General features: G+C 39.7%; 1 protein-coding gene across 1 annotated transcript in view; it reads left to right on the forward strand.

Moving 5' to 3' along the window:
* Window positions 1-20,881, forward strand: part of LOC127627230 (protocadherin-15-like) — a 505,252-nt gene that overhangs the window by 212,223 nt on the left and 272,148 nt on the right. Inside the window, exons 10-11 of the mRNA XM_052103574.1 lie at window positions 13,885-13,993; window positions 20,390-20,502. Of these exons, the coding sequence (XP_051959534.1) occupies window positions 13,885-13,993; window positions 20,390-20,502 (222 nt within the window). The remainder of the gene's footprint in view (window positions 1-13,884; window positions 13,994-20,389; window positions 20,503-20,881) is intronic.

The following is a 20,881-nucleotide window of genomic DNA, read 5'->3' on the forward strand; positions in this document are numbered from 1 at the left end:
TTCAGTTCAATTAAATTTGTGTAGTGCATTTAAAAAAAAAAAAAATCATAATACCAAAATGTATGTAGTCGTAACCAATAGTTATTTTTCTCAATTCTCAAAACCAATTTTAATACCACAGCAACAAATTAAATAATTTAGAAATTATTTGAATTATTATTTTTAAGGAAACATTGTTTCTAGTTCTCAAGCAATTATTTAAGACAAGTGAACAGTATAAAACAAGAACAAAGAAACAAACTGCAAGTGAAAGAACATATAAAGATAATAAAACAGTAATCAAATGTAAACTCAGTTATCACCGCCCCTCCGAGCGGCTCTGGAAGCGAGGGCCTGACCGACGACGGGGTCTTCCACGGGTCTTGGTGCGGGTCGATCTGGGTGGTCTCGATGGAAAGTGGAGAGTAACGAGGGGTCTAGAATATCCTGAGACCTAACCCAGGAGCGTTCTTCGGGACCGTATCCCTCCCAGTCAATGAGATACTCTAGTACCCCGCCGCGGCGTCTGGAATCCAGGACCATTCGCACCCGGTACGCCTCTGCGCTGCCGACCTCAATGGGAGGAGCCTGCACTGGGGCGATCTCCTCCTGGACCACCTCTCTCCTGGGAGTAGTAGCGGGTCTGAAAAGAGAGACATGAAAAGTGGGTGAGATGCGGTAATGAGCTGGTAGTGCCAAACGAAAAGAGACTGGAGTGATCTGGCAGAGAATCTTGAATGGGCAGATGAACCGAGGAGAACGTTTTCTGCAGGGAAGCTTAAGACGGAGATCCCTGGTGGAGAGCCACACCCACTGGCCAGGCCTGTATTGAGGTCCGCTGCGCCTTCTCCGATCTGCTTGCTGCTGATAGTGGCGGATAGCGCGCTGTAAGTGGACGTGGGTGGAGTCCCAGGTAGCCTCGCTGCGCCGTAGCCATGCGTCCACTGCGGGGAGATCAGATGGTTCTCCAGCCCACGGGAACAGCGGGGGTTGAAAGCCTAGAACACATTGAAATGGGGTTAATCCTGTAGCTGGTTTCAACAGAGAATTCTGGGCGTACTCTGCCCAGACCAAGAAGCGACTCCAGTCGTGTTGATTCTGGTGGCAATAGGTGCGCAGAAAACGGATGAGATCCTGGTTGAGCCGCTCCACATGACCGTTGGCCTGAGGGTGGTAACCAGATGTGAGGCTTACGTTGATGTTTATTTTAGTGCAGAGCTCTTTCCAGACTCTAGATGGGCCCGCGGTCAGAAACAATGTCATCTGGAAGTCCGAAGAGACGAAACACATGATTCACGAGAGCCTCAGCTGTTTGAAGGGTGGTAGGCAATCCAGCCATCGTAATAAAGCGGCATGACTTGGAAAAGCGATCAACTACCGATAGGATGGTAGTGAATCCCTGGGACTGAGGCAGATCAGGAACGAAGTCCACGGCAATGTGGGACCAGGGGCGCTGAGGAACGGGCAGAGGTTGTAATAGACCAGCAGGCTTGAGATGTGAGGATTTGACGGTATTGCAAATAACACATTGGTGGATGAGAGTGATGACATTGGTTTGCAAAGTAGGCCACCAGAAACGGTTGGAAGAGTGGTAGCCGTGACACCGGGATGTCCCACACTGGGAGTGCAGTGAACCCATTGGAGGACACGATTGGAGGAGCTCGAGAGGAACATAGAGGCGATCTGCAGGGCATTTTGGCGGAGCAGCGTGATCTTGCTGTGAAGTAGTTACCTCAGCTATTATATCCCATTGCACGGGTGCCACAATTAGCGTGGAGGGAAGAATAGACTCAGGTTTGGATGGTTCATGGGGACTATCAAACAGACGAGAGAGAGCGTCAGCCTTCCCGTTCTTAGACCCCGGTCTGTAAGTGATCTTGAAGTTAAATCTGGAAAAGAACAGAGACCAGCGAGCTTGACGCGCATTCAAACGCTTGGCGGATCTGATGTATTCCAGATTCCTGTGGTCCGTGAGGACAGTGAAAGGCTGACGCGCACCCTCCAACCAGTGCCTCCACTCTTCAAAGGCCTTCATGGCCAGGAGTTCAAGATCGCCCACGTCATAATTACGTTCTGCTGAATTGAGCTTGCGAGAATGAAACGCACAGGGGAACATTTTGGCCGGGTTGCCATGGCGTTGTGAAAGAATCGCACCCACTCCTGTGTTAGAAGCATCCACCTCCACGATAAACTCCCTCTCTGGATTAGGGTGCTGAAGAATGGGAGCTGTGGTGAATCTCCCCCCGGAGAAGGGATGTGAGGGGAGCCACGATAATGCTGAATTTCCGTATAAATCTGCGATAAAAGTTGGCAATCCCCAGAAAGCGTTGCAACTCCTTCACAGATGAGGGTTGAGGCCAATTGACCACAGCTTGGACCTTGCTATCATCCATAAAGACCCCTGAGGCACTGATAATGTAGCCCAGGAAAGAGATTCGGGTCTGATGAAACTCGCATTTCTGGATCTTGGCATATAGCTAATTGTCAATTAAGCATTTCAGGACGGCTCGCACATCCCTAATGTGCGCTTCGAGAGTCTCAGAATAGATCGAGATGTCATCAATGTAAACTATGACGTTTCGGTTAAGCAGGTCTCGGAATATCTCGTTGACAAAAGCCTGGAACACGGAGGGACTATTGGAAAGTCCGAACGGCATAACCCGATATTCATAGTGACCGGTAGTAGTAGAAAATGCTGTCTTCCACTCATCACACTTGCGTATGCGAATAAGATTATAAGCATTCTGTAGATCCAGCTTGGTGAACTACCGGGCTGTGCGAAGCATCTCCAAGGCAGCAGGAACTAATGGCAGAGGATATCGATATTTAACTGTCACCTCATTAAGGCCCCGAAAGTCAAAGCACGGCCAGAGACCACCGTCCTTCTTCCTCACGAAAAAGAATCCAGCTGAAGCAGGGGATGTAGAGGTAGTAATGAAGCCCTTGGACAGTTGTTCGTCGATATATGCTTTCATGGACTCAGTCTCAGGCTGAGATAACGGGGATAACTCTCCCGCGAGGTGGTACAGCCCCAGGTAGGAGTTCAATGGCACAGTTGAACCGCTCGATGTGGCGGTAGTTGATCAGCTTCTCTCTCGCTGAATGCCAGGCTTAAATCATGATAAACTGCCGGTACCTCATGAAGATTCGATTCCGTAGATGAAACGAGGCATGCTTCAGGACCTTGGACAGTGGGTACGCAGTTCTTCTGACAACGGGGAGACCACTGGGAAATCCTCCTCTCTGACCAGGAAATCTGGGGGTTGTGATTCTCCAACCAGGGAAATCCTAGTATTACCGGATGAAGAGGTGAATTGATGGTAAAAAGCTGTATAGTTTCGATGTGCTGTGAACCGATGTTAAGCGTGAGGGGTTGTGTGATGTACTGCACTCTACCTGTCCCCAGGGGGTGCCCATCCAACGCTGCAACTGCCATCCGGGGATCACAAGATACGAGAGAAAGACGATGAGTTTTGGCAAAAGCAAGATCAACAAAACACCCTGCCGCTCCAGAGTCAGTTAATGCTTTAGTTTTAACACTCTCTCCATTTTAATATAGCGAAATCTCCAAAATGAGTGAGTTTAGAGATGAAACATGAGGACTCACCACAATCGAATCTGTGGATGTGGGTCTCCCAGGAGGTCTCACTGGACAGGAAGCTCTCAGATGACCAGGTTGAGCGCAATACATGCATAGATTATGCCGCCTTCTCCTCTTACGCTCGGCCGTAGTGATATGAGTGAAGTCGCTTGGCTTGGGTTCTGTGCTCACTGAGGGATTAACAAAGAAATTAGTTTTGTACGATGAGCGACGAGCCCGGATGAGATGATCGAGACGAATGGCGAGATCCATAATCTGGTTTAAAGTCTTTCCATCATCGCGGCAGGCTAGCTCTCCCTGAAGCTCCGAGATGAGACCCTTTCGGTATAAGAGCTTGAGGGGTTCCTCAGCCCAGCCCGTCTGTGCAGCGAGCGTCTGAAAGGTGAGAGTGTAATCGGCCGCTGTGGAGCTTCCCTGGCGTAACGAAAGAAGAAGTTCCCCCGGATCCTTTCCATCCACTGGGTGTTCAAACACCTCTCTGAAGTGAGTAACTAACATATCATAAGAGAAAGTAGAGAGCTGACCTCCTGACCACATCGCCTTTGCCCACTCCAGCGCTTTTCCAGTGAGGAGCGAACACACAAAGGAGATACGGCTGTCGTTGGTGGTGTGCTCCCGTGACTGGTTAAAACAAATCTCACACTGCATCAGAAAACCTTTACAAGTGATTGGTGATCCCATGAATTTTTCGGGGAGTGACATTTTGGGATTGCTGGAAGAGGTACTCACAACAGGCTGTGAAGGAGCAGGTGCGGCGGGTGCTGGAGCCTGATTAGCGGCCGTGATCGCTGGGGTGAGTGCCCGTACAGATTTCACCAGTTCCTCAGTGAGAGTAGTCAATTTAACCAGCTGCTGACGATGTGTAACCAACTCCGATGCTTGCGAAGAAACCTCGTGGGCTAGGAGGAACAACTCTGCTGGATCCTGTGATGGTGAAGTGTTCTGTAGTATAGAGGCAGAGGCGTTTGGATCCATTTGCAGTAGTTTATTCACACATGCGCTCAAACAGAGAGAAGCAGACATAAACAGAAACAGGCTCTGATAAAGGGACAATCCAGTACTCGTAATCAGACACAGGCAAGGGTCAGGGCAAGCAGCAAAGGTTCACAGACTCTAGAGTCCAGGCAGAGATCTAAGGTCCAGATAATAACGGGAAACAGGGAATAACGCTTGGTAATGTCTGCAGAGCAAAACAACACTTTGCAAAGTAACAATGAAAGGGACTGTACAGATATAGGGGAGATAATGATGAACATTTGACGGTGATGAGGATAATCAGATAAACCAGGCAGGGATGGAGATAGATAATGACCAGAGGGAAAGATGGGAAGTGCAGTTCTAAAACTCCGGAGAGAGGGAGCGGATGAAACCAGAGGGAGGCGTAGCTGAGTGCTCTGTGACATCATGTTATGTGTCCCATATTTTCTGTTGACTGTTTAGAATCAAAACTAATGATGCCCGATTCGTTAATGAATCAGTCATTTGAGTGGGTTATTTACAATGGATTAGTCAAATGGGTTATAAAAACTTAAAGCTAAAAAAATACTAATTTCTGCATGACTAGCATAACCAAACAGAATTACTAAAATGTTTGTCTGGAACAGGTTTCATGAGCACTCACCTCATCTGCTATTGGTTGAGAAACAGATCCAAACTCACAGTATTGGTTGAGAATGTTGCTGTGTTTGGCTGGTCAAAATGCCCAAACAAGCAAAGCAATGTTTTGTTAGTGCCACAGAGTCACAGTTTACACATTTTGAAGAAAAAAAAAAAAAAACAGCAGATGGCTTACACACACTGCATAGGGAACATATTTTAACACAGGAAAATAAAAACCACATTCAGCTTTAATTGAAGACATATTATGGGAAAACAAGACTTATTATCGTATTGCACTTTTTTGAAGTAAATTTAAGTACATTTTTTAAGAATGTATATACTGGAAAATAAGATACAACTACAGAATATGTATTCATTTAAATTTTGTTGTTGCAGTGAACAGACTTACAGAACATACCATAATAAATCTCTATTTAACCAGATTTAATGAGGTCTTTTTATCCCACTAGGAGCCTGAATTTGTCACATTAGAAACACAGAGAGAGGCAGTGCTTCAGAGATGTTGTTGCAGGTGTTGCTCTCAGTGGAGAGCCACCCTGGAGTCATGCCAGCCTTATCAAAAGGGCAGCGAACAGGGATGGCAACACTTTCATGTTCTAACTCAGTTATTTGGCCTGTTATTGCTTTAGCGGTTCACATTTGGGAGCTCTTGGTGGGAGGTTAATAAAGCAGCAGTAATGAGTCACATTCTTCATTAAATACTGTAATAAAAGGCCAGGTTCAAAGATTCCGCTTGGACAAAGCTCATCTAACCTTCTGGACACTCAGCCAGTAACAGATACTCTCTTTAAGCATGAAAATGCTTGGCCAACACATTGCATGTACGTGGTTCTGTTTTGTACAAATTAAATATGTGTTGTTGCTTATTTTCAATAAACATATAACTAACAACTTTATCAATACTTTTATATTTTTATGTCATTCACAATGCTCATGGGATTGGAGTTTATTCTTACATGCAGACATTAAGTATATAGGCGGCTGAAAATGTGGGCACTGTTGTGCTCTATAGCAAAAACCCCTGCAGATATCCCCCCAAAATTATGTGGACAAAGTCTGCATATTCTGTCGGGTTCTGGTTATGTATTACTTATTTAAAAAAAAAAAAAACATCAACTTGGATTTATTTAATGTGTTTGTGAATAGCAAATAGTTTGTGTGCTGCTTATCTCGTTGCTTGTTGAGCGCATTACCGTGGAGATCTAGAGATCTATAGTATACTGTATCACACACACACACACACACACACACACACACAGGTGTTTGTGCGGCTATCCTTATGAGGACTCTCCATAGACATAATGATTTTTATATTGTACAAACTATAGATTATATCTTCTAATCCTAACCCTACCCCTAAACCTAACCCTCACAAAACAATTTCTGTATTTTTACATTTTCAAAAAAACATAGTTTAATATGTTTTTTTAAGCAATTTTAATTATCGGAACCTCATAAACCACATTTATAGCATAATACCCTTGTAATTATCAGCTTGTAACCCCCAAAAATGTCCTTATATACCACCCAAACCCGCACACACACACACACAAACACACACCCTAGTTGCTTTTTCAAGGTCACACTCAAATTAATTGTGAGCTACTTTGGTTTACAATGACTCACATGAGTACTATCTTTAAATATATTACATTCAAAAAGTCATTTTCCCTTGAGCATTTTCTCATATGACTATACACATGTAGCATCTGTTTGAATAATGGAAGATTGAGGGAGAATGATAGGTAATCTGCTCAGTGAAGGCCCTATGAGTCTGTGATTTACTGCCATCAGAGGCTTTATAATTGCATGGGCTGGGAATTACAGAGCAACCGTGAGAAATATATCTTGACCATGCTGGTTCTCTGCTACTGCTTGTTAACTCTAACAGGAATACTTTTTTTGTGTGCCCAGTTAACATTCTTATGCTGCATAACTTAGACTGGACGGCATTCTGTTCCATTGAACTGAGAAATAAGTAAAATATGAGATCTAATAATTTCCTTGAATTTTTTTGGCATTTGTGATCTAAATTATTTTTTCTTTTTTTACTGTAGTTATAAAGATTCATGCTAATATCTTTTAAAGTTACATAACCCCTGGTGACTCATTTAACTCCTCATGTCATGTGTTCTTTTTCCTTTATTTTTCTTCTTCAATTCTTTCTAAAGCAAGCATTGGTATTACAATTGCTTATTGTATGTTCAAAGGGTTACGGGTTTTAACAAATCCCTTACCACAAGTGTTAAACTTCTGTCTGTAAATCACATTGCACCATTTGCGGTACATACGTCAATGTAGTTTGTAACTCAGAACACCCTAGCAGCCACTTAGAAACACCCTAGCAACCTCAAAGCAATGTACAAATAACCATTCTGAACACCTTGATATCTGCATTGCAATAGGCTAAAAACTACAAAAAACTAGGAATAATATCAATACATAGGAATGGGCTTTGGCTTGGGCCAGTAGGAAACATGGAAACCACCTAGCAACTACAAAGCAACCACCCAGTATACCCCACATTTGAGCAACCCCCAGAAAACTCTAGCAACCACAAAGCAATGCGGTAAAATAAAATCTGGGGTGCGTTCCACAAAATTATCATTAACCATATATGGTTTCAAGTTTTATCATTACCAACATAGTTCAATGATTTGGTGTTTCCCGAAAACGTCGATCCAATGAACATTCATAAACTGCATTGCATATTTGTGTGGTTGGAACTACAGCTCTCCACCTGTGGTTAGAAGCATAGTTTCTTGTTAGATAAACATGATAACACGGAAAGATGCTGTTTCTGAAGATTCCAGTACACTAGGATCAGCAACAGTATGCCGACTCACTTACCAGCCCTATCTCCCATCTGACATATTTGGAACAGCTCAACAACAATCATTTTCCCTCGTGGCATGACTGTTACATTGGAGACTACAGTTCAATCCCCATTCATATGAGGAAGTAATCAAGTTTGTATAAACTGTCACAAGCGTGATGAGATTGTATGTTTATACCTTACATTGTATTTTGTCTCTACTAATAGTTAAGGTTAGATTTGGGTTTTTCTTGGGGGATAGATTAAATAAAATAAGCATTTCTCTTTACTGTTTTACAACCTGTTCAGCTGAAAAGATAATTTTCACAACTGGCTTCTGGCGACCACTCCTAGATATAAATGTATGTCACATATGTTTATATGTTCTGAAACACAGTGTTTTCAAATTAGGTAAACGTATAGCGATTTCGGAAAGAAAAACTGGCACACACTTGCCGATTTTTATGTGAGTTCAGGCTGGTTATATAAGAGGTTCACAGAGGCTATATATTTTATTCCATATATATTTTTTATTTTGTCAAGACTTTGACTTTGACTTATTCCGGGGTTTTGCAGAAAGGGATTAAAAGCTGTTAAGAGAAACCGCTTTAACATACATGGCTTCTTTCGGAGAATACAGCTTATTTGTCCATGTTAACGCGTATGTTTTTAAAGATTGGGTATGTGCTCAACTGCGTCGGGGTAATCCCAAAGTCAGAAAAGGGAAACTCCACTATTGCACTGCAATCATCTGTAGCAATATATAGTGCATGCTTCTTTCGTGTCTTCAGCAGAATTCACAAATTAAAACAGCTACAGCTTTCTGAAGTACATGTAAATGAGTTATGGCAATTTATTTCCTCAAATGTTATTACTCCACCCCCTGTGTAACATCATTAATGACAGCTCAATATTGTTGAACCAACATGGTTCGAACGATGGATGTGCGACATAGTACAGTGTCGAGAAACAGACTTCATTAACTAATTAATTCCTCCAATCATCTTGGATGCATCTTACTTTTGTAGTTAAGCAGTGAGTTACGTAACTCATAACATAAACATAACATAAAATTTACACAAATAGCAAAACAAAAATAACCACCTAGCAACACCATGGTAACCACCTAGCTACAACATGGCAACCACCTATCAACACCATAGCAACCACCCAGAATACCCAAGCAATTACCCAGAACACTCTAGAAACTACAAAGCAATGCTGTATAAACTACTCAGAACACCTTTACAACAGCATTGCAAGGTGCTGAAACCCCTTGAGAGCAATGTCTTGGTCAAATTTATACAAACGGAAGAGATTAAGTCATTTTAAACTGTCATCTTCGTCAAATATCTATCTTTGGCCTCTTTACTTCTTCCACTAAATTCCTCTTTAAGCTTGTCAGACATGTTGCTTGTCAATGTCTGTCTCAAGTGCCAGCCACCCAAATGGACAAACGGTCTTACAGATCAGGCTATTGGCACTGCTGTCTGGAAGATGAGAGTCTTCCTGCTCTTTGCTCACTTGCAGAGGGCTTGTTTTTTTTTTCTTAAAGCTTTATTTATTTATTTATTTAACGCCGTCTCCGGGTTCACCCACGCCACTCACTGTAACAGTGTCACAATTCAGAGGCGGCTTGAATTATAGATGAGCTTATTTACTGACTGCTGATATTATGCCCGAGACAGAGAGAGAGAGAGAGAGAGAGAGGCAGAGAGATCTACTCATCCCTCAGACTCAGGAACCGTGGAAAGACAGGTTTACGGAACTCGTTAACGACAGAGAGGAAATGTGGCATTGAATTGTGCAGACAAATGTCTGCAGCTCATTGCTGCAATAGCACTGCAATAATGTTTTCTTTATCAGTGTTTTTATGTTTGTATTCCTAAAACCCAGAAGAGAATTTACATTTTTGGAGCAATGGGTTCCCTTGGGTGTTCGTCAATGGTTTTAAGATTTGCAGTTTTCTGTTTATGACTAAAATAAGGTCTGTGGTAAACATTACTTGAAGAGACTTTTTCACAACATGAATTACACACTGTCATACTTCAATCAAGACTTTAGAAGCTGCGTAATGAGTTGTTACCACAAGGATATCACTTTACGAATTGGATAACCGTAATAGTAACAAATTCAAAAACTGCTTTTCTATATATATTGCATATACGGGTCATTCTCTAATTTAGGGTACATTTCATGTCAGCAGAAAAGCACAAGAGCACTGTCCTTTCTCAGTGGAACATTAAGTGTCTCAAAATAGTATATTAATTCAGTGTTACATATCTGTTATCTGCAGAGCTTAAATATTAACTGTTTTTACATTTTTTTTAATTAAAAACATGTTTTTACTTCAGAGTTTGTCAACTATGTTACGGACAAAAAGGGTGTTATACAAACCATTCAATTCAGTCTTGCACTTGAAATTAAATGCAATTTAGAAGGCTCTTGAGTCTATTTCTGCCACACATACATTTGTTATTTAAAATGATTTTCATAATTAACCTTTTTTTAAAGATGAACATGCAATGCATTTATATCTGTCCTTATGGACAAGGATGTTTTTCATCATAAATCTCCATTAAAGTTATTTTTGATAATTAAAAAAGATGTTATAGTAAACTCCAACCTATGCAAATAAGTTGAATGCTTAAAAATGTCAGAAACATCAATATTGGCCATTTTAACTTTAAAAATCTAAGTGTAACCTAGGTGACAATGAAAATCACACGGTTGAGACAAGTAACCTAGTTGACTGGACATATTGTTAACCATGGACAACATTTTATTCATGAGACAGAATTGAATTAGCAAAGTTGCTTTTGGTGAAAACCTCTTCAAACAAGTACCAGAGCACATCATCTCTCAGGGGGCAGAAAAAGCGGTTCACTGCACGTCCAACTTTACTCATGCACTTCACCTGCACATGAGTCTCTGTGATTTCCTGAATGGTGCCAGGGTAAATTGTCTCCTCATAGGTCACAACACACCACTGTCCAATCATCTGAGGACTCCACAGAATTTCATTGTCCTTGTTTGAGTGTACTAGAGGCAGTGCAGGGGTTGATGGCTGAACCTCAAAGCTGAAGGCATGTGTGTCTTCACACTGGCACTCAAACATTTGCCTGGTGGTACAAGGGCAACTTACATCTCGATAGAGAAGCTTTCCCAAGGACCCTGTGACCACCTGATGTATTCTCATGGTTGAAGGCACTGCTGGCAGAGAACTTGGCATCTTCTTGAGGAATTCATTCACAAGATTTTGAGAGATGTAGAACACTCGTACAGTACCACTATCAACCAAAGCACTGTATAAGTCCTCTGCTGATCCGATATCATGCCCCTGGCTTACAAGCCTGTCAGCCGTCCGTTTCAGGAGGCCTCCCACTCCATCGGGAGCACCTTTCCCGTGGCTCGCTTCAAAAAAATTCCATGTTCCCCTTTTGAAGCCACGGTTCACCAGCTCTGTGGTCAAGAGGTAGAAATTTCCCTTCTGCCTATATTGTGTTGTAGGGCCATCACTAAAGAAATGCACCACCTCAATAGAAGGATGTGAGGCCTTGACTTCATCGAGAATGGGGGACAGATGTGCCCATATGGCAGGAGGGCCCTTCTCTTTGATGAAGAAATTGTACCAAAGCACATGTGCTCTGCTGTCCCCCCAACATAAAGAACTCCTGTGTGGAGGGTAGCTTGTTTCTGGTTGAAGTGCATTGCTTGTATTTCAGATGAAAGCTTACATGAATAGTTTTCAGAAAAATCAACGTGAATTAAACATTCGTTGTTGGACATATTTAGCCTCAATTCACGGTAATGTGAAAATTTACTTTTGATGTTAAATACGTGCCGTTTCAAATGGGTCAATTGATCTTGAAACATCTCCAGCATGTCTCCTAACTCTATTTCCTTTTTCTTCTTCGCTGTTATTCTCATAGGGACCATTTCTTTGACACCATCATTGTTCTTCTTTTCTCTCTCTCACTCATATCTGCCACTGTCTTAACCTTTCCTTGTGACCGGAGCCTGTGCCATGCCTCTCTCTGCTTCTCCAAACATACTGCCCTTCTTTCAGGATCTGGATCACGGCGAGCCCTGTATCTCCGCTGTCTCTCAGCTGCGGAGACCTATTTAAATGTATCATTTTTAAAAGTAAAATAATATATCTACATACATAATATATATACACATGTTCAGTCCATATAAATAACATAGAAACAATTAATGATCATGATATGCCATAGAGCACTGATGTAACTTAGTTGAAAGATAGTTGACCGTAATTTAGTTGACCATAACTTAGTTGACAATTTCCATATTTCTTCCCCATAACAGAAATGGTGGACCTAGCCTAGCTAACCACATAGCATTTTTTTGAGCAGGTTAATGTAAGAATTCAACACAAAATTTCATTATAATAAATAAAACTTTTTAGTCATGACAATGTACAAAACATAGTTGATGGTTAATAATACGGCCATTGACAATATGCTTTTCTACATCAAATATTGAAAAAAACTGAGAGGAGACTCACCATGGTGTGTTTGAAATGGCCTCCACAGAGGAAAATGGCATCACATGGTGCTGGTCAAATGGTCTTGGGACAAACCATTTTTGAGTTGCTGGGGGAGGTTTTGTTTGTAACATAGTTGACCAACATTTTGTGGACACGAATAAATTAATATATTTTAAGTATTTACATAAATAATTTATATTTGAAACTATTATTTTCCTTTAATATTAAGACATTTGTAAACGATTGCAAAAATAATAGATTTATTTTAATGATTTTAATGGATGTTTTTGGACCCTCAACTTTCTCACATTGAAATCGGACATGGACAAAACAGTACATTTAGGGCCATAATGGCACATTTTAAGCAAAATGAAGAATATATTGCACATATTGTCTGTGTGATGTTATTTCATTAAGCAAGTTTACACATAAAATGCAATTTGTTTGAAGAAATTTGATTGTATAAATATATTTAACATCAGTGGACATGCAGTGAACCCTAAATTATAGAATCACCCATACACCTTTAAGCGTTATTAAGATATGAGCAATCAAACATAGATAGTGGCCCCGTTTGTTTTGTCCACCCTGTATATAATAAATATTACACAATAAAGTGAAGTTTATGCCTAAAGCAATACTAAATAAATAAATAAAATATTAAATAAATAAACATTTGCAAATGGGGAAAGAAAAAAATAACTTACTTCTAGATACACTCACTTACCACTTTATTACCCACACCTGTACACCTACTTATAGAACGTTCTCTAAACTCTAGAGACTGTTGTGTGTGAAAATCCCAGTAGATCAGCAGTTACAGAAATACTCAAATCAGTCCTGACCTGTATCTGCATGATTGTATACATTTGCATGCTGCCACACAATTGGCTGATTAGAAAATCACATGAATACGTAGGTTTACATGTGTACTCAACAGAGTTGTTGGTGATCTTTTAAAACAAGTATTGTTTTCTTACAAAAAATTTTGCTTCTCAATTATCTTGTTTGAATGACGTTTAGAAATTTTATTGTAAACATTTTTTTATTCTACATCAGGAATATTGAATCAGCCTCTCACCAGATCATTGTTTTGTCACTTTGTTCCCTAAAAACAATTATGCAGCACATATCTCCTATCACCATCTGCTTTCTCCTGAATCTGCACGTAAATTGCATATGGCGAGGTGACTTGACATTACAGTGCCAAAATGCCTTTATTGCTGCTGCTTCATGGCAGAGAAAGACGTTATCTTGCAGTGCCATCCTTTTATGACTGCAGACGAAAAACGGGGTGTGAAAAGAAAGTGAATTGAACAACTAAATAATGTAATTATTCTCTCTGTGTCTCTTTTCTAGAGCCGAGTAAACCCTGTCAATGTGACACCACCCATTCAGGCTGTGGATCAAGACAGAAACATTCAACCACCGCCAGATCGTCCAGGCATCATGTACACAATCCTTATAGGTAGGTATCTGTCCAATTATTTGCTGTATGTGTGTGTTTTTTTTTGTTTGTTTGCTTGTTATTTTTTCATCTACAAGCATTTCTTATGTCCCAGGTTTTAATTTTCATTAAAATATCAAACAAGAATATTCTTGGAAGCTTTTTACCATGCCTTAAACATAATTTTTTTTATGATATACTACTCTATTTCAATATTTATTGTGTAAAAATTACAACAGAAATCTTGTGTGTAAAAATCACTGGAGATCAGCAGTTACAGAAATACTCAAACCAGCCCATCACCAACAATAATGCCTAGCTCAAAATCAAATTTTTTTTCACCATTCAGATGGTTGATGTGAACATTACCTGAAGCTCCTGACCTGTATCTGCATGATTTTATACACTGCACTGCTGCCACACGATTGGCTGATTTGATAATCACATGGGTGATTGTTGGTGCCAGACCGGCTTGTTTGAGTATTTCTATAACTGCTGATCTCATGGGATTTTCACACACAACAGTCTCTAGAATTTACTGAGAATCATATATATATATATATATATATATATATATATATATATATATATATATATATACAACATTTAGTTCCAGTCCTCGTATCTGATTGGAAGAGAGACGTTCCATGAGAACCGATGATCTCACATCATCAGAACTTGGACGCTTCACTATTTGTATCACTCCGCTTGTGTTCGTGCCATTCTAAACTAAAGTGTAATAGCAGTGCAGATGTGTTAAGAGCCATCTGTTTCTTTACATTTAATTTTGTGTCATTACATATTTTAGCCATCAGGTGGAGGCAAAAGACCATTTGTGTGTGTAATATTAGACAGTTGGTGACGTGAAAAGAGTCAGCATCACTCAGTGTTTATATTCAACAACACTCCATGATTGCTTGTATTACAACTACGCTACTTATGCAAGGAAATAGCTTTAAAATGCTTTAAAGTAACAACTTCAGCATTGAGGCTCATCACAGCTGAGAGACACAACAGCCTGATTAATTACACAAACTCAAGGCACTTACCCCTTACCGGACTTTCCACATTGGAGAGAACAAATGGCAGAGGACATTGCGGTTTCTATAGGGAATGACTTTTGACTTCTACTGCGAAATAGAAAGGAATACCCCCACTTGGATGGCTATTTTTCCACTGAGAAAATAGAATGCATTTCACCAAAATTACATTATCTTCAGAAAGCTGACTAACAAACTACAGCATCATCAATAGGTGATCGCACACTCTCCATCTCTCTCTCTCTCTCTCTCTCTCTCTCTCTCTCCCCCTCCCCCACACACACACATCCTTGTTTCTCCAAAAACATGTTAGAAACAGCCCAAGCTGTGATAGTAGTTGTTCTGAAGTGATGTTTTTGAGAGGCTTGGATGCACCACTTGTCTTGACATGACTTCATCATTTGGTTTGAACCATCAACGGCAGATTCTGATCCGTCATGTAAGAAAGTAGTTCTATTATTCACAAATATATTTTTTGTGATCATACTCAGTTTTTCCTAGTTTTTTAAATGTACTTGTTCATTGAACTGTTGTATATAAGCAATATAACACTCGCAATCATGCTATATGGCCCTAAATCAGTGTGGATGTTGGGACATATCGCATTCTTGCTCGTGTGATTTTGCTTAAATATAGTAGGGATGTTCCCGAAGAGAATGCCTTTTTCGGAAAAGCATGAATAGTGACTTCAAAACAAATATCGGATTCATCTGAATACAATTTTTAAATATATTCATATGACTGATTATCAGAATCAGCGTTATTGCCACGTATGCTTACACATACAAGGAATTTGTCTTGGTGACAGGAGCTTCTGGTACACAACAATACAAAAACAGCAGCAAGACATAGATAATAAAAAAAATAAAAATAAATAAATAAATTAAAAATAATTAAATAAATATATATATATATATATATATATATATATATATATATATATATATATATATATATATATATATATATAATTATACATATACGCATATACACAGACACACATCTTCATACATACACACACATACGTAGTGCAAATCTAAAACAAATCCGTTATATAAAGTACAAAAATACAGTATGTTATGTACAGTGCAAACATGTACTGTGTATGTAATGGCAGAAGAGGATATGTTAGATAATATAAATAGACTTAAACTGTGTATTGCACATAATTATTGCTCAGTGGGGTGGATTTAACTGTTTATGAGATGAAAAAACTGTTCCTGTGCCTGACAGTTCTGGTGCTCAGAGCTCTGAAGCGTCGGCCAGAAGGCAACAGTTCAAAAATGTAATAGGTTGGGTGAGTGGGATCCTGAGTGATTTTTACAGCCTTTTTCCTCACTCTGGAAGTGTACAGTTCTTGAAGGGGGGCAGGGGGCAACCAACAATCCGCTCAGCAGTCCGCACTGTCCTCTGCAGTCTTCTGATGTCTGATTTCGTAGCTGCACCAAACCAGACAGTTATTGATGTGCAGAGGACAGACTCAATGACTACTGAGTAGAACTGTATCAACAGCGCTTGTTGCAGGTTGAACTTTCTCAGCTGGCGAAGGAAGTATAACCTCTGATGGGCCTTTTTCACAATGTCACAGAGTCAATGTGTGTCTCCCACTTCAGGTCCTATGAGATGGTATTGCCCAGGATCCTGAATGACTCCACTGTCTCCACAGTGCTGTTTAGAATGGTGAGGGGGGGTTAGTGTTGGGGTGTTCCTCCTAAAGTCCACAATCATCTCCATTGTTTTGAGCGTGCTCAACTTCAGGTTGTTATGATTGCATCAGTGAGCCAGCCGTTCAACTTCCTTCCTGTATGCAGACTCATCGTCATCTCGGATGAGGCCGATGACAGTGGTGTCGTCTGCAAACTTCAGGAGCTTGACAGAGGGGTCGACAGAGGGCTGCAACTTCAAAAACACTCCAATCGGTGCAGTCAAAGCAAGCTTGTAGTTCCCGCTCTGCTTCAGTGGTCTATCTCTTTCAGTCCTTACAACTGGCTTAGCTGATTTTAATTTCTGCCTGTAGGTCGGAAGAAGTTGAACCAGAGAGTGATCAGAGAGTCCCAAAGCTGCACTTGGGACAGAGCGATATGCATCCTTTATTGTTGTGTAGCAGTGATCCAGTATGTTCTTGTCTCTGTTGGGGCATGTAATGTGCTGTTTGTATTTGGGCAGTTCACGTGTGAGCTTTGTTAAAATCCCCAAGAATAATAATAACTGAGTCTGGGTATTTTTGTTTGGTGTCTGTGATTTGATCAGCCAGCTGTTGCAGCACTATGTTCCCAGACGCTTTTGGAGCGATGTAAACACACACCAGATTAAACGAGGAAAACTCAGAGTAGAATGGCTTACAGTTAATAAAGAGTGCTTCCAAATTAGGACAGTACATCCTCTTTAATGTTGTTACATCTGTACACCAACTTTCATTGATTTAAAAGCATGTTCTGCAGCCTCTCTTTTTCCCCATAAACTCTGCGATGCGATCTGCTCTGAATAGCTGAAAGCCTGGCAGATGTAACACGCTGTCCGGAATGGCTTCACTCAGCCAGGTTTCTGTGAAGCACAGTGCAGCAGAGTTTGAAAAGTACTTATTTGTATGTGTGAGGTGATGTAGTTCGTCCGTTTTTTTGGGAAGTGGAGATTCGCTAGATGAATGCTCGGCAGTGCTGTTCGAACGCCGCGCTGACGGAGCTTGACCTACACGCTGGCTCACGTCCCTCGCCTGCATCTCGTAGCGCATTTAAACAACACAGCTGCACCTCCGACTTAAATGTCCAGCAAAACGTCAGAATATTCAAAAACCGGGAAAAGATTATGTGGTATGTGCTGCCGAATGTTCAGCAGTTTGTTCCTGGTAGAACTGACTGGAAAAAGATTACTAAACACAGTACAAACAAACAAAAACAACAAAATAATTGGGGAGCTCCACACCATGGCGGCCCTCTGCTGCGCCATCATGAGGATTATTCAAGAGGCACAAGGATAAAGGAAGATTTTAAATAAACATATAAAAAAAATTTTCTAAAGTGTAAACCTTATGAATTAAAATATGCACATTGTGTTGTCAGATCGGTTGGGCACGGTCTCGACTCTGTTTGCGGTCTCAAGGAGCTTGTCAAGTGTAATATTAACTAAGAAACAACATCATATACACTTTCCACTTCTTGAAATGTCTATGTTAATGTATCATACAATTCACACGTGATTCTCGTGTATTTATTTATAGCCTAAACCTGATTGCAATGTTAAATTCTTTTGTATAATAGTTGTATGATAATAATTTTTTATAATGAATATTAGGCTATTATTATGAAATGGAATTTGCAAGTCATATTTTATTAATATAAACTTTCATGTAAGAGTAACATTTAAAAATTGTCATCCAGTTTAAGGCCCACCCACACCCGGTTCTATCTGACAGAAACAGATAATTTTGTCAGAAAATATATGACAGATACGGATACAAATAAAGATAATGGCTTCATTATATATATATGAATACTGTATATAGATTAAACCTATATCAGTTTTTCCACAAGTTACAACGGTCCCTCAGTTGTAGTGTCGTTTCAACCACAACCAACTATTTTGCCACTAAAAAGTATTTTCAAAAGTTTGTATACTTAGTTACTAAGGAGACGACAATGTGAACTGAAAGCAGGCAAGTGATGAATTATGTAATGTGTAAAGAAAAATCTAAGTAAATATCACTAGTTAACAGGATATTAATTGTGTGTAATTTTCAAACAGTAATTTTATTAAATTTTGCAAAGAAATTACAAATTAAATGAAAATATTATTTAACTGTGAGTATAAAGGATACATAAAATGCTAGCTATTTAATTTAGCCTTAGCAAGACAAAGGAGTCACCACTTTTCACCACTGTCATTTCCTTAACAAAATGAATGATGATTTCAGATTATGATGGAAATGATGGTGGAATTTGGTTGTTCTGAAAAATTACATTTTATGGAAAAATTAGGTAATACTTTACCTTAATGTTCCCTTTGTTAAGGGTTTATAAATGGCTCATTAATGACTAATTTATTTGCAAATGCATTATTTATCACTGTTATGCAATTATAACTACATGAATGAAAATTTTGACATGCACTATTTAAGCCAAATAGTGAGCATTTAAACTTGTTATAAACGCTTAATAAATACACTTATTCATACTTATTTTAAATACTTTATGGAAAATGAACACTTCACCTGCAAGTAGTGAGCCAGTTGTGGGAGAGATATAGGCAATCTGTCTAATTGCAGTTTGTGTTTATGTTCTTAATGTAATTTATATACTCACTTGTGTTGTCAGTTTCCTTGTTACGTTGATATCTGGTCCTAAACCCTCAATACAATATTATTAATATTCTATAAATAACATACATGTAATAAAGTCTAATGGCCATTCAGCCATGCATAAATTGTATGAAGGTTTCTAATCTTGGCAACTCTTTAATAAATGTTTTACACATGTTTCATTAAAGTACATTCTTAGGTTACTAAAGTTGAATATGTGTATTAAACATTTATAACATGAGGTAAAATGGCTCACTGTTTGACAGGTATTGCACGAAAGTCACCCTTTCTATGCATGTTGTGCTAACTGCATATTCAAGATTTGTAATGCATTTGTAAATTAATTATTAGCCATTAATAAACCCCTTTATAATCCATTAACAAAGGGAATATAATGTAAAGTTTAAAAATGACAATGACAGAATCATTCTGTGATGCATATCAATTTGGACATTGTTATGAAACAAATTACATAAGTTGGTGAGTTTTAAAAGTGTGTTATAAGGAAGGATTATTTAAGTCTACAATGCCAAAAGTGCCCATATTAGAAGAAATACCCCTATATTCAGTCGCTATTGGCGAACAGATCCTTACCATGTAGGAAGCAGTGCTTTCCCACGGGAGGCAGAGCAGAGCAGAGCAGTGGGTCGGAATTCTGCTGGAGCCAAATGCATTTATGCTGCGTGCCACCTGCTGTGAGCTGAGATGAAACCTGGAAACTGATCTGCGATCTCATGAAACCATGCTGCTCCCGACCTGACTCGAGGAACTAAAGTGCACAACCAAAATGGTGTACCTCCAGTCAGAGATATGTCAGAACATATTGTTGACCACAGCTGTGACAGCAGCCTCATGCTTTTAAGTATCAGCAAAAGACTCAACATTATGCATGGCTATTTATAGAAGCAGTGCATTAGAGTTTTACCTGCCTTTTCCATTTGAAGTATGGCTCTAAAAATGAGTATGCTACCGAGTAAGTTTCAAAATCATGGCGCCCCATTGAGTTATTATTTTCAGTGGCAAACACTTGAATGGATGTCATCTATCTTATGGATTCCTCATACCTGCCTTCTATTTTTGTAGGGAAACCTGCGTCATATGCGGAGTACTTCTTCCTGAACCGCACCACAGCTGAGCTCCGGCTTCTACGGCTCATCAGCAGAGAACAACACCAGCATTTCGACCTTGTCATTAAGGTAATAACATCAAAACAGAACGGTCACTGTTGAAGTTTTAGATTGTATGATGGCATTCCTGGTTGAATGCCATATGCTTGTGTTTTAATTTAACCCTTCTGTTTTGTGATAAAATTCATACAACTTTTCTTAAAAAAAAAAAAAAAAGAACCAGTAGAGCACACTTCCTTTTGACTATAAACAAGAACAATGAGATAAGCTTGTTTTTTTCACAGTAACCGCAAACTTTTATAGTAGCCTTTCATCTGGAAAGAGCACCACCTATTTGTCAGTGGTGGAACTATTCTTTTGCAGTAGAATATCTGTAAATAACAGTCTGTCTGAACCTTCTATCAGTCTTTCTTAATAATATATATATATATATATATATATATATATA

The sequence above is a fragment of the Xyrauchen texanus genome, chromosome 33 (assembly GCF_025860055.1).
Source record: "Xyrauchen texanus isolate HMW12.3.18 chromosome 33, RBS_HiC_50CHRs, whole genome shotgun sequence".
In the NCBI taxonomy this organism is placed as follows: Eukaryota; Metazoa; Chordata; class Actinopteri; order Cypriniformes; family Catostomidae; genus Xyrauchen; species Xyrauchen texanus.